This window comes from Gobio gobio (assembly GCF_949357685.1).
Source record: "Gobio gobio genome assembly, chromosome: 25".
NCBI lineage: Eukaryota > Metazoa > Chordata > Actinopteri > Cypriniformes > Gobionidae > Gobio > Gobio gobio.
In genome coordinates, this window is record NC_137121.1 from 17010076 (window position 1) to 17026466 (window position 16391).

Genomic DNA, 16391 nt, shown 5'->3' on the forward strand with positions numbered 1-16391 from the left:
TTTATTATAGGGAGAGCCTCTATAGGCTGCTGCCTCAGACAACCGCAGAAAACATCTCAAAAAACTTTGAGCAATACACCATAGACCCGGCCACACGTTACCCCAACCTCAACTCATCCTGTGTACGACCACATCAGGTGAGAACGACACCCATTATCACCATATGCATGAGTCTTCCACCTGTAAATCCTAAACTTTCTGTCTCAGGTGCGGCATCTGTACATTAACGGCGAGCAGGACTTAAGTTCTCTGGAGCGCAGTGGACCCACACGCAGATCCACAAACATCTCCAGACGAGGTAGATTCAATATTGTTTGTCTTACATGATGGCAGCAAATTTGACTGCCTGATTCTGTTTTGTTGAAACAGTCCTTTCAGGAACTATGATCACAACAATCAATGCAAATTCAACCGATCCCTGCATTTGCTTTGCACCAACTTGCAATTTTTTTTTTTCTGCATTTCCACATAAAATTGATGGAAAAAGAAAGCAATATCAGGTAATGATTTCCCCTGACAAATTTCCCTTGAACATGCTATTGTTGACACAATAGCTCTTTATTAAAAACCAGTCATACGGGTCAATTTTTTAAAATTGAGATTTATACATTATCTGAAAGCTGAATAAATAAGAAATAATTCCATGGATGTATGGTTTAAGATACAACTATTTGAAAATCTGGAATCTGAGGGTGCAAAAAAATCATTCTTGAGAAACTCGCCTTTAAAGTTGTCCAAATGAAGTCCTTAGCAATGCATATTACTAATAATAATAATTTTTTTTTAAATATATATTTACGGTTGGAAATTTACAAAATATATTCATGGAACATGATCTTTACTTAATATCCTAATGATTTTTGGCATTAAAAAATCAACACTTTTGACCCATACAATGTATTGTTGGTTATTGCCACGAATATACCCGTGCGACTTATGACTGGTTTTGTGGTCCAGGGTCACATGTGATGCACATGTACTGGCATCATGTTTGTCTTATATTGGCTTCACCTGGATGTGGCCTCACAGGAACAATGATTTCCACACCCTCTACTCAATCAAAAGGGTCATGTTACATGACGAAAGATTCAACAAAAGCATGTGCAGACTTTTAGTAAACCTTATCACTTGCAATAGTGAGATTTCATGGGGTTTACCTAGCTTCATGTGCACTTAAAATAACAATAAAAATCAGACGGTGCAGGGGTCTTGTATCATCAGAAGGGTTGTGTGAAGGAAATGTATACTCCCACTCAAAAACGTTACAAATGATGGTACGAATTGATTTCAGAGTCCGAGGTGCGTCCCAGCCGGCTGATGCTGTGGTGTCAGAAGCAGACCCAGGGCTACAGAGGAGTGGATGTGACTGACCTTACGAGCTCCTGGAGAAGTGGCCTGGCCCTTTGCGCCCTCATTCACCGTCAGCGACCAGACCTCATGTGAGCATGTCCCGACACACAAACTGGCTTTCATATTGATTTAGTCGCATGATCACACCCTCATACGGTTTTACAAATGCTCCATTATTTAGCACCGCTTTGATCTCGCACACGTGGCGGTACCTCCTTCCCCTAAGCCATCAAAACAAGTTGTTTCCTTTTACTGAAGGACAATAGCTTTGATTTTTCAACTTCATTTACCCTGCGACTTAGCGCAAGTAGTTGTTTTTAATTCAATAGATTGAATATATTAACAGGGACAAATAGGGAATTGAAATGCTTCCAAGAGAAAGAAACAACATGCCCATGTCTTGACCTGTCCTCTCATGCATCAAAACAAGACTCGATTACGATTACATCATAAAATCATTTTCACATTTTTAGAAATTGCCATAAATCTTGCAGCCCCTCCTGCAAAATGTGACGGGGACTTTCAATGAGATTATAAATCAGCTCATCCAGTCATCACACCATTCTGTGAGAGGTTGTTGGACAAATATTATTGGTCACCAAGGATACAGATTGCGAGAACACAGGTTCTCAGTTTAATGGAATGGCATTTCAACCTGATTAGTTTGGTTTCTCTTTCCCGATCTGCCACTTTATCTCACTTCTGTGGACTGTTCTTCCTCCCTTTGTCTCTTCCTCCAGTGATTTTAACTCCCTGAACGAGGCAGACGGCGCTAAAAACAACCAGTTGGCGATTGACGTGGCAGAGCGGGAGTTTGGCATCCAGCCGGTCACCACAGGAAAGGAAATGGATGCCGAACGGGGGCCAGACAAGCTCATTATGGTGCTTTACCTATCCAAATTTTACGAGATGTTCCGCAACTCAACTCAGTCCAACACAGGTAGAGATTTCCACACTATAGTGCCTCAAAAAAAAAAAAACTTGAATGAATTTTCTTCATTTAGGGTGTATCCGTAATGTAGTATTAATAATAGGTCTGCAATTTGTCATAAATATACTAATATTCTGAATTTATTTAAAAATGCACTCTTGAAATGAAACTCTTCTTAAAAATACTTGGTGCAGAATAAATTGTGAAGATCTCAAATGCCACCATTGAAAGATTTTTTTTTTCACCATTTGTTGATCTTATCAATCTTTGGAGCAGCAAAAATGCAACATTTGTCAAAATTTTTCAGATGTAGCTTACGTACTGCATTAGCCATCAACCATGCAAAAGAGCTGACTTAATGCATTGCACTGGATAGCAGTGCATGTTGCACATTCTTCAGGGCTTACAATAAGGCATTTAAAAAATTTTGGCATTGCAGATGTAACTTGCAGATTGTGGGGTGGGGTTTCAGCTGTGGTGTGCATTTGTGCATCTGCTGTACACATGCTCTCTGGTTCTGAGCATTCTCCTAGTTGCAAGCATTTAAAAATAAAATCTTATTACATTACCTTTAAGCATGTACTGTAAGCTTTAACATAATTCTGTAATGGTTCAAGCCAATGTATTTACTATGTAGAATGTGTTTTGCTGGTGTCAGTGTTTTTTATAGTGTGAATTCAGGGTGATTGGGACACTTTTTGCCATTGAGATGACTTGGAAAAAATGTCCCAATCACCCTGAAGTCACCCTATATATTTGTGCATGCAATCTTATAATACTCTTAGAATTTTTGGAACAACAGCTGTGTACTAGACTGAGGTAATTTAGCTAGATTAGAGGGTTTAAACGCATAAGCCACGTTACACAATAAAATACATATTAAAAACTTTACATATTACATAAACACTCACTGGCCACTTTATTAGATACACCTTGCTAGTACCGTGTTGGACCCCCTTTTACCTTCAAAACTCCCTTAATTCTTCATGGCATAGATTCAACAGGGTGATTAAAACATTCCTCAGAGATGTTGGTCCATATTGACATGATAGCATCAAACAGTTCCTGCAGATTTCTTGATTCCTGCAGACATCCATGATGCAAATCTCCCGTTCCACCACATCCCAAAGGTGCTTTATTGGATTGAGATCTGGTGACCGTGGAGGCCATTTGAGTTTAGTGAACTCGTTGTCATGTTCAAGATACCAGTTAGAGATGATTTAAGCTTTGTGACAATGGTGCATTATCCTGCTGGAACTGGAAGTAGCCATTAGAAGATGGGTACACTGTGGTCAATAAAGGGATGGACATGGTCAATAACAATACTCAGGAAGGCTGTAGTGTTCAAACAATCCTCAATTGATACTAAGGGGCCCAAAGTGTGCCAATACCCCCCACACTATTACACCACCAGCAGCCTCAATGTTGATTCAAGCATACCTTGGTTGTAATGAGTGGTTATTTGAGTTACCGTTGCCTTTTTATCAGCTCAAACTAGTCTGACCATTCTCTGTAAACCCTAGAGATAGTTGTGCGTGACAATCCCAGTAGATCAGTTTCTGAAATACTCAGACAAGCTCGTCTGGCATAAACAACCATGCCACGTTCAAAGTCACTTAAATCACCTTTCCTCCCCATTCTAATGCTCACTTCAGCAAATTATCTTGACCATGGCCTTGTCCCAAATGGCACCCTAAACCCTCACGGTCTTCCTCGGAGTCCGCACTTTCACAATGTAATGCCGCTTTGACTGCCGCGAAGAAGTCCGCTGCGTAACCCGCACCAGTGCGGACTCGGCAGAAGTGCGCATCAAGGGCGCATATCGACCTCGCTTGTGAGCACCCTTCTGAGACCTAAAATGACAAATGGGACACCCTGCGGTCTCGTGGACATAACGGACACACGCACGCAGCGGCCATTGTAAGTTCACAAGACCGAAAGTGCACATGAAGTGTGCCATTTGGGACAGGGCCCATGTCTACATGCCTAAAGGCATTGAGTCGCAGCCATGTGATTAGCTGATTTTAGATATTGCATTCACAAGCAGTTGAAAAGGTGTACCTAATAAAGTGGCCGCTGAGTGTAATATTAGCATCTTGTTGATTTAAAGCAGGTGTAGTATTTCGGTTTCATTTTAATTGACATAATACACAAAGTATAATGCTGAACAGTTTTGTGTTCTGTTTGCAGGTCCACCCAAAGAGACTGATGCAAATAATGAAGACTATTCATCAAAGACTGCAAACTCTCTTTACAACTCGATTAATAACGCACTGCCACGGAAGAGAATCCCAAAGGTAGCATTTCCTCTGACAGTAATCCCTTTAACTAATGTAAACTGAACCTACATCTAACACTAATGATGTAAAATACAATACCACTTCTTAAGGTTGATAAGAAGTTGGAAGACAATGACACAAACAAAAAGAGGAAGAAGGCCAGCAGTCACCTGGAGGATGTATGTTAACTTGCCCTTTTGGTGTTTTCTTTCTAAACGTTCAGTTTATTGCTTTACTTCCCCTAATTGGTCTGCTTCTTTCCCTAGCTAATGTCCAGTCAGAGTGCGCCCCCTGTAGGTGAGAGAGAGGAACAGAAGGAAAATAAAGTGCGCTCCATGGCAACTCAACTGCTGGCCAGGTTTGAGGAGAACGCACCAAGCTCTGGTTTGCGCAGACAGGTACAGCTCCACATCTCCTTTCTTTTTTCTTTTCTTTATTTAAAGCAGCATATGTCCATCAGGAGACATTACTACATCTATGGTTCTTAAGATCTTCTACGCTTTAGCTGCTAAAATGATAACAGAATGTATATTGAGCCTATTTGTTGAGTCTTGGGGCCATCTGTTGTCTTGAAGTCGGTCATTTTACTATTTTAGAAACGTAGACTGCAAACCGCTCATGTGGTAGCGATACTCTGGAGTCAGTAGAACGAGCAGCAGGGATCTCAGATCTAATCCGGCTCCTTAACCGTGCATGTAATCCCATTTGAATACCTGTCTTTGTGCAGTGAAATTAAATCCTCTGGTTCATCAGATGCAAAATCTGAGCACCACAGACCACGATGACTATATTGATTTGGATGCATGACGGTGCATTTCAAAACATGATTTTTGCTGGTCCGATCATTGATGAAAGTGTGTGTGCATAGATTGGTGAGCTATTGGTTGAAAAAGATTTGGAATCTGTGACGTTACTTTGATAAACGTCCGTTTAGTTTGTGTGGGTCTGTAACACCGTAATAAGGTTGACTTTTTAACTATAGTTAATGCATTAAGTATCATAATAAATGCATTTATTATACTTGTATAGCATTTATTAATCCAGATTTATGTTAATAATTTCTACATATGTTAAAACATTCTTAATAATAAAGTATATATTTCTATTTATTACTGTATTATAAGCAAACCTGAATAATAATTGTATATTTATAGCCTGACGTCGTCATACTCAATTTCTAGTCAGAATATGAGTCTGATACTGCTCCATTGGGCTGTGATTATGGGGCGTGTTTCAACCGAACCAGGAAAGACCTCAATTGGATAGACCTACAACCAATCAGAGCAACGGAGCGAGGCATAGTTGTTTTTATTGTAACTGTACACACACAAAAAAAAGAAACTTAACAGATTATAATGATGTATAACACTTGCCTGAATGATAAAAAACAACATAGTTGCTCAACGCATAGTTGTCAACAGAACTCATCTGCACGCACGCTGGAAGAAGTAGATGAAGATGAGTGTAAACAATCTTTGCTGGTGTTGTAAAAAGAATATAAGGATACACTGAGTACTTACCAACACGATCATCATTTTTGAGAAAAATAGTAAAGGTGAATGCATATTCAAACAAGTTCTCTATTTAGGATTAGAACGAATTGAACCCAAGCGCTCTTTGGTGACGTGAATGCTTATGTTACTGTTTATCATCTGTCCATCATCGTATAAAGCCCACCCTGACTATTTGATTGGTCCGAACCAGTTCGGGCATAGTTGCTCCACAACGGATCAAGTCCAGACCGAATTTCCCAAACTCAATTGTTGTGGGCGGGGCTAGTATATTTATGTATTAAATAAAAAAATTGTATATTTATAAATGAACCTAGATAACTATATGCTGTAAACATTATTGTTCATTTTTAAATGAAACACGGTTAAACCTTGTTAAGTGTTACGAGTCTGCTAAGTGTGAAATGTTTGTCATTTTTAGAAATCAAAGATTATTAGCCATAAAACCTGAAAAAGAACCCAAGAACCAGTCAGCAAAAAGGAATATCATTCTTAGGGTGTCTGACCGATATTTAATGTAGATATGATACAGATTTTCATAAGGTATGTGTGGTATTTTTTCAAGAAAAAAGCTGAAATCAGAAGAATGTATGTTTTGACTGTAGTTGATTTCTGCAGCTGTTAGGTGGTGCTAGAGTTAGGTAAATAATGATTGTAAACAACTGCAATGTTATGTGCGTTGAGACATGAGGTTTAACGCTGTCTCTCATCTCATGGCGCTTTGCAGACTCTGCTGTGTGTTTGTGTTTTGGAGGAGGCGTGGCTTTAGAGAGCCCTATGAAGGGAGGGTGGGATCTCATGCTTTTAAGGTAGCTTCCTATTGCTAGCCACTCCGAAATTGGGTACCCTACCTTTAATGCAGTGTAATTGTGTTTTATTTTGTTTTTTTACAAAGGAAAGGAAACAGCCTGCTGTTTTTTTTTTCTTTTTTTTTGCTAGCTTTTCTTTTTTGAGATTAGCAGTGGCCATTAAATGTCCTGGATGCTCAATTATAGGCTTAAAGTATGTAGGTCACTCATGAAGCGTTAATACTCCATAACTGAGTATGAACATCTACAGTAATGAACTTTATTTGCTGTGCAGTTGAGAAGTGGATCAAACTGAGGTTTTAAGCATTTATGCTGTTTTGTTCAGTTGTTCTGCATTATTCATTATCGTTCACGCCTCCTCATATACTGGCTTTGTAAAGAAAAAGTGTCTTACAAATTGTAAATTAATATATTGTTTTATGTGAATGAGTAGGCTCAATGATTCTCACATCAGTTTGAAGCAAAAACTCTAGGCAACAACACCCATTAGTCAAAAGTCTTGTGGACACATATCTATTGTGTTTTGAGGCCTTAATTTTAAAACATTTTTTTTGTTTTTTCAAAAACCATGCATAAATTTCTCTCAAAAATACAAGCATGTACATACATGTTTCTCACATATTATGGTAGCCCAGTTTGTGCTGAATACAGTGTAATTACACTTTTGCTATTAATGTGTTTATAAGCAACTGAAAAAAACACAAATGTCAGAGCATGTCAAAACTTCTAAAGGTCCCCAAAACAGCTCAAACTCCTAGGGCTTTTCAACCAGATTACATAAACACAGAATATTTGTTTTCAATTTGGTTTACATTGTTTAAAACCTGGCATTTCAGCGTTTCTTTAGACATATGTATCATGTTTGTGAGACAAGTATTCACTAAGCTAGAGTTCCTTTTCTGAGGACTATCTGAATGAACTTCTTGAACTTCGAAAGAGAGGCTGCAGATCGAGGATCATGTTTGTTTTCTTTATTTTGCAAAAAGCAAAACATTTTGTTTTTATTGTAACTGTACACAAAAAAAATAGAAACTTAACAGATTATAATGATGTATAACATTTGCCTGAATGATAATAAAAACTACAGAGTTATTTGAGTCTCTTGGGCACTGATAAGAAAAAAGAAAGACGATCGCGCCGGCGCGACCAGCGACTCGAGCCCAAGGACAATAACTATAACGATAAAGATATAGTTCTAAATATTAACCTAAATATACACCACAACTATAACGATAATGGCACAGAAATATAACTAAGCCAATCAGAATCCACCAGACTTTAAAGGGCTCGAGCATTTAAAATGGCAGACGGCACAACTGAAGCGCATGCTTGGAATAAACAGAACAATAGCGTCTGCTAGTCATATAGTTATCTTTATAGTTATCGTTCTTGATGTGAATGGGCTTTTACACTTGCTTGCTTTCCTTTTTCTGTGGCTCTTTCAGCTTTCCTCTGATCTCTTTCTTTCTGTCCTGTTTCTTTCTGTCTCTTCTATCACCCCTGGTGCAATGTTACCGAAACTAGTCTGAATCTGAGACTGACTCTGTTCCTGTCAAGCCTGTATCTCTGGACATGGCGGAAAACCCTCGCTTTGCCAAACCTAAGAGCCAGCCCACACCCTCTCTGCCCCAAACCAAACCAAAATGGCAGGTATGCTCAGCCAGCGTGTGAAGCATCCATCATTCCGCATTACCCACAATCACATGCATCAATGTATTGATTCCATGTGTGTGTCCACTGCTGTGGTGACGCACATCCACAACACAAAGTGATTTACATGAGTAGACCACGTCAATAGATCGACATTGTTCCTTGAATAACATTCCTATCAATCAATCATTGCATGTGTTTTCCGTATTCACTCATCCCATGTCGTTCCAGTGCATGTTGATCCAAGAACACATCCTACTTGTGTAAATCATGGTTAATGTCTTTAATGTGGTGTGGTGAAAGTGATTTCACCAAGTACTGGAACAACATTCCAATCAACCAATGCTTCAACATTGGTTATTCTCCTGTCATTTCCCTTTTTTAGGGATAATTTATTGGTAGGGATAGGGTTAGGACATTTTCAGAAAGGAATGTTGTTCACAGTATCACAATAACCCATGTGTTATGATCTTGTTAGAACTTCTTGTTAGTAATTTCAGGAACTGTTTGACTTTAGACACAAATTTTAGGGATGCACCGATATATGCACATATATATGCCAATAAGCCATAAAAGTTATGGCTGATATCCAAATTTATAGTATTTAAAAATATATTTTTGAATAAAATGTAATCAAATAATTTAATTTAATGTTTACAACAACGAATTTGTTGTAATAAATTAATACAATTTAAAAATAATAAATGTAAAAAAACAGTTAATAAAATGAATTGATGCTACAAGTAAATTTAAGCATCACAGCATTATAATGTGGAGAACGAAAAATGGATATTCATTTTAAGATTGTTATTAATTTATTTAATCATTTAAAATAACTTCAAAATTAATCCTGTTTTTACAGATTACCTTTAAGTGCAAGCAAAAACAAATAGACAATATTAGAGTTTTTTTTTAATGATCATATTGGATATTTTATTTGTTCATGCTTATTTCCTCTGATAACTAAAATGGCACTCGGATATCATGCATCCCTAGTCATTTTTTTTAAGTGAATCAACCTCAGCTTTGCCCAAATTGTCACCTGTGTCCTTTCAGCCATCTCCTTATCAAAGACTTCTTGAATCTCACACACGGAATGAGAGACACGAGCACACAGAAATCCAGTCCAACTACGAAAGCACTGAAATTCCCCCAAGTTATCAAACCAGTGAGTCTCGTCCCAGATCTCCTCACATTCCCTTCAAAGTGTTCCAGTCGGTTTCTCATCCGCCCTCATCACCGGCGGACCCCTCAGATTCACTCCCGTCATTCACACCAGCCCTGGGCGGGATGTTGCAATGCCTGCACAAGCTGGACGAGGAAGTCAGTCAGGTGAATGGTGTGATGCATGAATCCAAACCTATTACATTTCTGGAACAGACCAATTAAAACAGTTTAGGAACTGCATAGTAACTCCCTGGCAACCACCCGTAAAAAAACCCCCCATAAAAATAAATTAATTTAGATTATTTTAATATAATGGAAACTCATTGGAATAATAAAGTTAATGCCATCTCTTTATTTTCTCGGATTGAGCATGTGGAAAGCCTTTTTCCTTACTTCATTTGAGGTCGCATGCCATGCATGAATATTTTTACTGTGAATAGTCTTTTTGTTTGATTTCATTGCTACAGATTTTCATGGTTTTCCTTTCTGTTTTGTGATGCTTTCGGTCTCATCTGCCTCTGTACACCATTTGCAGAGAAAAGTGCAGGCTGAAATTACTAGACAGTTCAACAAAAAGAGCATTAAAGAGCGAGCTCAGCAACTGAACTGCCTGTTCGCTGGCAACCCACCTCAACCTCAGGTGAAGAGTGTCCCGTGTCAATAGTCGAAGTGCCTCACTAATATTAGAGCATGATGGTACAGCCCTGCTTGCTGTGTGTTCACACAACTTCAATGGCCAGTTTAGTGTGTTTTACCAAGCGAGTATGTGTGCTTTTGCCTCAATATCTAAAACATTCATCTTGGACTGTTCCGTTTCTGCTCGGTTAGTTTGCCCTTACTTGACCTCATGAGGGATTTTCCCTCTCAGTGTGAAAGAACTTCAGAGGAACAAGGGCTTAAATACGCCAGCATCCGGTGATCTCTCTTTTTCTCCATGCTTTTTTTCATCCTGACTTATATAATTATTGAGCACAACAACTGAAGCAGAAGAAATGCAGAACAGTTTGTTTGGTCAGCACGCTTTCATTTCAGCAGAACTAATCAGGAATGCATACAATAGGCACGTTGCGGTTGGCCACTTTGCTGAATGGAGTCCTCTGTTCTCCCTTTTTTCCCTTTTTCAGTATCTACTTTATATCACACTTTATATTAGGTGTCCTTACTTACATCAAAAAATAAGTACAATGTAGTCATTGTGTTGAGGTTATATTGAAAAGCAGGGTTAGGGACAGGTTTGGTTGTATGGTTGGGTAAGGGTGGGTTAAGGGCTAAGAGAAGGGTCAACAGAGATGAATTACAGCTGTGATTACATGCAGTTATTTAAAATATATATATGTACATTATAAAAACATGTATATACATAATAAGTGCATTGTATCAATTGATTAATTTAAATGTAAGTACATATTATTTAAAGATAATTAATTCAAAGTGGGACTGAGACAATATGATCATTTTATGTATAATTAAATATTATCATTATCATTATTATAATTACAATAGTATTAAATATTATTACACTAATAGTATTGTGATTGTAATAAGCTACACTTTATTTTTATTATTTTATTATTATTATGTAGTGTTATGTGCATGTATATTTTAGTAATATTTAATACAATAGTGTAGTATTACCTACGATAACTGATTCATTTATTTTATTATTATATTACAATATTATTAAATATTAACTAATAATATTGTGATTTTAATATCAAGCTACACTTTAAAATGTAAATAATTGTTTATTATTATTATTATGTATTGTAGTAGTATAGTGTTTATCTATTTGTATGTAATATAATAATAACTATTTATAGTAATACTGTATAATTTCAATATTAGCTACACAGTATTAATCAAACCCCACTAATACTACTCATAATGATAATAATAATAATAATAATAATAATAATAATAAGGCTTTATATATTTATTTCTAACAATATAATATTTAATACAATAGTGTAGTATTACCTACGATAACTGATTAATTTATTTTATTATTATTATTATATTACAATATTATTAAATATTAACTAATACTATTGTGATTTTAATATCAAGCGACACTATAAAATGTAATTTAAAATAATCTGGAGATTGTGATTTCTTGTGATTTTTCTTTTTTCTTTTTTTCCTTGTCTTTCTGCTGTCCTCACACAGGCAGATGAAACTCCTTCTGCTGTTTCTTCTTCTCCTTCTAAAACTTTCTCAGTCCACACTATCACAGAATGCTCTACTCTCTCCTGTCTTCTGTCTCCTGTTCCTTCAGTCCAACACGAGCAGGTAAAACATCAGATGATTATACGGATACTGGTCATTTCAGGAGCTCTCCTGTTTTAGACTGCACAAACGCTTCAATAACAAACTGATATTTTGAATTCTGTGATTCAAAGCGCAGTCTGTGCCGATAGAGCCTGAAAGTTATTGATGTTGAAAGGCATTTTCCCATTGGTTGCAGTGCAGTGAAGATTCAGAAACGCAGCTGAACCACGATAAGCACACAGATCGCTCTGAAATCAGACGTGTAGAGTGCCTTGACCCCTCCAAACAGGTATTCAAGCTGCAATGTTGTGGTTGCACGTCCTTACTGCTGCCTGATTTAAAAAATTATTTAAAAAATTACGTAAAAGTAAAACAATAAACAGACCTTAATCTTGCATTGCTAATAATAAAGCATTTATGTTTTCCTTTATATTTTGTGTGGTTCGGAAAATTAAATGACTTGTAATTAGGGTCAGGTCTCACATTTCCAGTGACAAAAAATGACTCTCCCCTTTAGTTTTTCCACTTTTCTTCTCCTTTTCCGGATTTGCATTTTCATGTACTTTCTATTCTCTTTTTTTCCTCGCTTTCCATCATACTGTTTGCTAGAGAACAGTGGGGAAGGTTTCCTCTGCCATCGGGGTTAAAGCAGCTACATTGGCCATCTTGTATGAGACCGATCACAGACCTAACAACCCTTTTACCCTCTCGCTGGTAAGCACCTTATGTCCTGGGACAAGATGGTCATGTTTAAGAGACATGGTTGTTTCTTCAGGCTACAGAATCCTCAAAAATAAAGAGAAGCCTTTGTTCTTTTTTTAGGTGAATCAGAATTTCATACTCCCAACAAAGATTCGGTCTGTATTGCAAAGTTACAGCCGGAAGATGTAGGCCAATGTCATGAGTTTCTTTCATTTCTCAGTTGTTTTTTGCCCAAATCTTGTGATCTAAAGAAAGTGGAAAGAGCCTTGGTAAAACTGCATGTTCTTTTGCTGACGGCCACAAAAATGACATTTCTGTAGTTAAGAGAGTCTTTGTCCACAGATAGAGGCCGAAGGTGTGCAGGATCTGGGGCGTAATATGCATTTTTGTATCTGGCTCAAAGCACAAAGCTTTTCGGATCATTTTTGAGAGGAAAATACATCATGCTTTGGTTTATTGATTTATTGACCGATTTAACTAAATATCATGCCCTGTTCATCTTGTGTGATTGCACAGTGTGGCACTGGCCTGGTAACTTATATTTGTGATGTTTTACTTCAAGGACCAAGTGGTTTTCTAGCAAGTTCTACCCTAATTTTCCATTAATACAGCTGATCAGTACTAGTAATATGGCAAAATACTTCAGCATTTTATTTATTTATTTAGTTTTTTATTATTATAATAATAATTATTAATTATTAAATCTATTTATTTCTCTTTTTATTTATTTATTTGTATCTATTTATTTTTTATCTCTTTTTATTTTTATCTCTTATCTATTTATTTTATCCCTTTTATTTATCTTTTTTTATTTATACATTTTTGTATTTAATTATTTATTTCTTTATTTGTATTTTATCTTATCCCTTTGAAATTGTATAACACTTAGTTTTTTTAAGGTGCTTTATAAATACAGTACATTTTGATTTGATAATCTTATTGTATTGCAGAACCGTATTGTAACAGCAAAATTTGTTGTATCCCTTTCCCCATAATTTCATAAATGATGTTGTGTTTCAGACCAGCATGCGGAAGGAGTTTCCTCAGGGTCTGGGCGGCAGCGACATCTGTCACTTTTGTAAGAAGCGCGTGTACATAATGGAGCGACTCAGTGCGGAGGGATACTTCTTCCACAGAGAGTGTTTCCGCTGTAACATCTGCGGCTGCACGCTGCGTCTGGGTGGTCATGCCTTTGACTCCAACCAAGGTACGTTATTCGAGAGGATTTTTATTCAGTAGACTGCTGTAGTATTGAATGGAGCAAACGGTGTACTTTTTGTCATTTTCTTGCAGGCACTTTTTACTGCAAGCTGCACTTTTCTCAGCAAAAAATCAGCAGTAGGCACCCAAGAAGAGAGGTAATGTTAATATATTTTTTTTAACTGATGTGGTCAACCAGTATGGGTTTTTATACAGTCAGTTTAGAGTTCATTATACATAAATATTTGACTGTAGAATGCTGCAATCAGAATTATTGTTTTTTGTTTACATTGACACCACATCATTTGTATTTTGTATTTAATGCAAATGAGTCATACACAAAATTACTGACATTTAAGTGAACAATAATGTTATTGTTGTAGTAATAGTAATAATAATCTAGATGTGATAATAATAATAATGATGATAATAATACTTATAAAATGAAAATATTATTGTGTTAAGCTGGTATTGTTTATACTATTATATAATTATTGGTTAGAGTTGTTTATTATTGTTGTTGTTATTGTTATGTGTTATTATTTATAATACTTTATAATTATTAGTTGTTATATTTGTTGTTATTGTTATTATTATGTGTTATTATTTATAATACTTTATAAATATTCGTTGTTTTATATATATATATATATATATATATATATATATATATATATATATATATATATATATATATATATATATATATATATATATATATATATAACAATTTACAATATATATTATAATAGTTATATATATATTGATTGTTTTATATACAAATATATATATATATATATACATACATACATACATACATACATACATACATACATATGATTTATGTATTTATTATATAACAAAATATATATAACTAACTATTATATACAACTATTTTATGTTATATAAACAAAAAAATTATACATTATATAATTATATAATTATTATATATATATATATATATATATATATATATATATATATATATATATATATATATATATATATATATATATATATATATATATATATATATATATATATATATATATATATATATAGAAGAGGATGGGAACATTTACAATACACTAAAAGTACTGTTTATTTACATCCTCATTATTACATCACACAGATCAACGGAGGCAGCAGACCCTCGTCCAGCGCTAGTTCAGATTACACGGCCCCTGACGGCCTCCGCGGCCAGCCCTCAGGTACCCTGACTTCCCTTATTAGGAAACGTCTGCACTGGCCACTGCACGTGGGCCGCACACTGTTCGGTTCGCCCCGCCAGCTTGCCTGCTGGATGTATAAGGCGGCCCGGGCCGTAGGGCTACACATCAGAGAGCGCCAGGAGGACTATGTATTCCTTTATGAGCTGCTTAGTCTGGGTGTGCCCTTCATATACGTGCTGCATGAGATCACGGGCCAGATGAGCCGAGAGGGCATCGGTCCCTCCCCAGTGAGCATGATGTAGTCACTCGAGCATTACCAGAGGCTCTGAATGTCTTAAAGAGGCCTCGGTACTGCTGGACTGACGAGGGACGGGCTTCTTAAACTCTGTAGACCGGGTCAGTCACGCACACTGCGATGCTTAGTATAATATTAGTTATTTCTTGGTACTTTTTACAGTCTTATGTGATTTGTACGAAAGCTGGATTTTGTTAAGCATCTTAAAGAGACAGTTCACCCAAAAATAAATTCTAGTTTTAAACCTGTTTGACTTTCTTGCTTTAGTGAAAAGTGTCACTCTTGTTGTACGTACAACATACAAAGTCCAATGTAGTTTTTTTTTTTACTTTCATCGCATGCACAACAAAAGTTGAAGCATTCAAGAAGAAGAAATTAAGTCATTCAGGTTTGGAACGATTGTCATTTTTTGGGTGAACCGTCCCTTTAAGCTGCAACTTTATTGGCCTACAGGGTTTAGGACTCATTCAGTGTTCGTATATTCATCTGATTGACAAACACATAAGATCCAAAGCTGATAAACTAAGAGCACTTTAACTGAGAAAGGTTTGCCGCTTTATCCTAACTGCCTGAAACTGCCAGTTGACGTTACTGCAACGTTAAGATTTGCATCTCCCCTTGTGTTATGTGCAATGGAAATGCCAAACAGTATTAAAATGACACGATAGGCTTTATCTTTTTTTGTTGTTGTTGAAATGTTCCCTTCTTTTGTAGTTTACAGCCTTTTCGGGTACAGTCATTTTTGTTTAGGTTTTTTTTTTTCGTTGCGATGTCATGCAAATGATTTGTGATGTAAAAGTGGATCAAATGTCCTTTGGGAACACCGTGAATAGGGTTGTTTAATCAATCGGTGTCGAAACATTCCTCTAAATGTGTGGTGTAAAGCTTTAAAATGTTGTTGTTTTTTCCTTTCACTGTTTTATCAGTGTCTAAGTGTACTGAACATGCATAATTATAGTCCTTTTGCAAAATTCACCGATGATTTTAGTGCTATTTTTCTCTCAATTTCCTTCTTTTTCTTCATATTTCATTCTTCCCATCCTGTCCCACATCATAC

At 36.3% G+C, this 16391-nt stretch overlaps 1 protein-coding gene and 1 long non-coding RNA gene across 7 annotated transcripts in view; one reads left to right on the forward strand and one right to left on the reverse strand.

Annotated features, from left to right (window-relative positions):
* The window catches only part of mical2b (microtubule associated monooxygenase, calponin and LIM domain containing 2b), a 63683-nt gene that overhangs the window by 30005 nt on the left and 17287 nt on the right, over nucleotides 1-16391 (forward strand). For 3 of the 6 annotated variants that reach the window (XM_079809443.1, XM_079809445.1, XM_079809446.1), the window contains exons 10-25: nucleotides 11-137; nucleotides 208-298; nucleotides 1292-1439; nucleotides 2091-2290; nucleotides 4472-4578; nucleotides 4671-4739; nucleotides 4827-4958; nucleotides 8405-8530; nucleotides 9587-9862; nucleotides 10233-10337; nucleotides 11864-11986; nucleotides 12162-12254; nucleotides 12575-12679; nucleotides 13688-13874; nucleotides 13961-14025; nucleotides 15000-15078. In XM_079809443.1, the coding sequence (XP_079665569.1) occupies nucleotides 11-137; nucleotides 208-298; nucleotides 1292-1439; nucleotides 2091-2290; nucleotides 4472-4578; nucleotides 4671-4739; nucleotides 4827-4958; nucleotides 8405-8530; nucleotides 9587-9862; nucleotides 10233-10337; nucleotides 11864-11986; nucleotides 12162-12254; nucleotides 12575-12679; nucleotides 13688-13874; nucleotides 13961-14025; nucleotides 15000-15078 (2033 nt within the window). The remainder of the gene's footprint in view (nucleotides 1-10; nucleotides 138-207; nucleotides 299-1291; nucleotides 1440-2090; nucleotides 2291-4471; nucleotides 4579-4670; nucleotides 4740-4826; nucleotides 4959-8404; nucleotides 8531-9586; nucleotides 9863-10232; nucleotides 10338-11863; nucleotides 11987-12161; nucleotides 12255-12574; nucleotides 12680-13687; nucleotides 13875-13960; nucleotides 14026-14999; nucleotides 15079-16391) is intronic. The other 3 variants (XM_079809447.1, XM_079809448.1, XM_079809444.1) reach the window with 2 other exon arrangements.
* The window catches only part of LOC307121727, a 29201-nt gene continuing 20646 nt past the window's right edge, over nucleotides 7837-16391 (reverse strand). Inside the window, exon 4 of the long non-coding RNA XR_013815983.1 lies at nucleotides 7837-9901. This is a non-coding gene — a long non-coding RNA (uncharacterized lncRNA). The remainder of the gene's footprint in view (nucleotides 9902-16391) is intronic.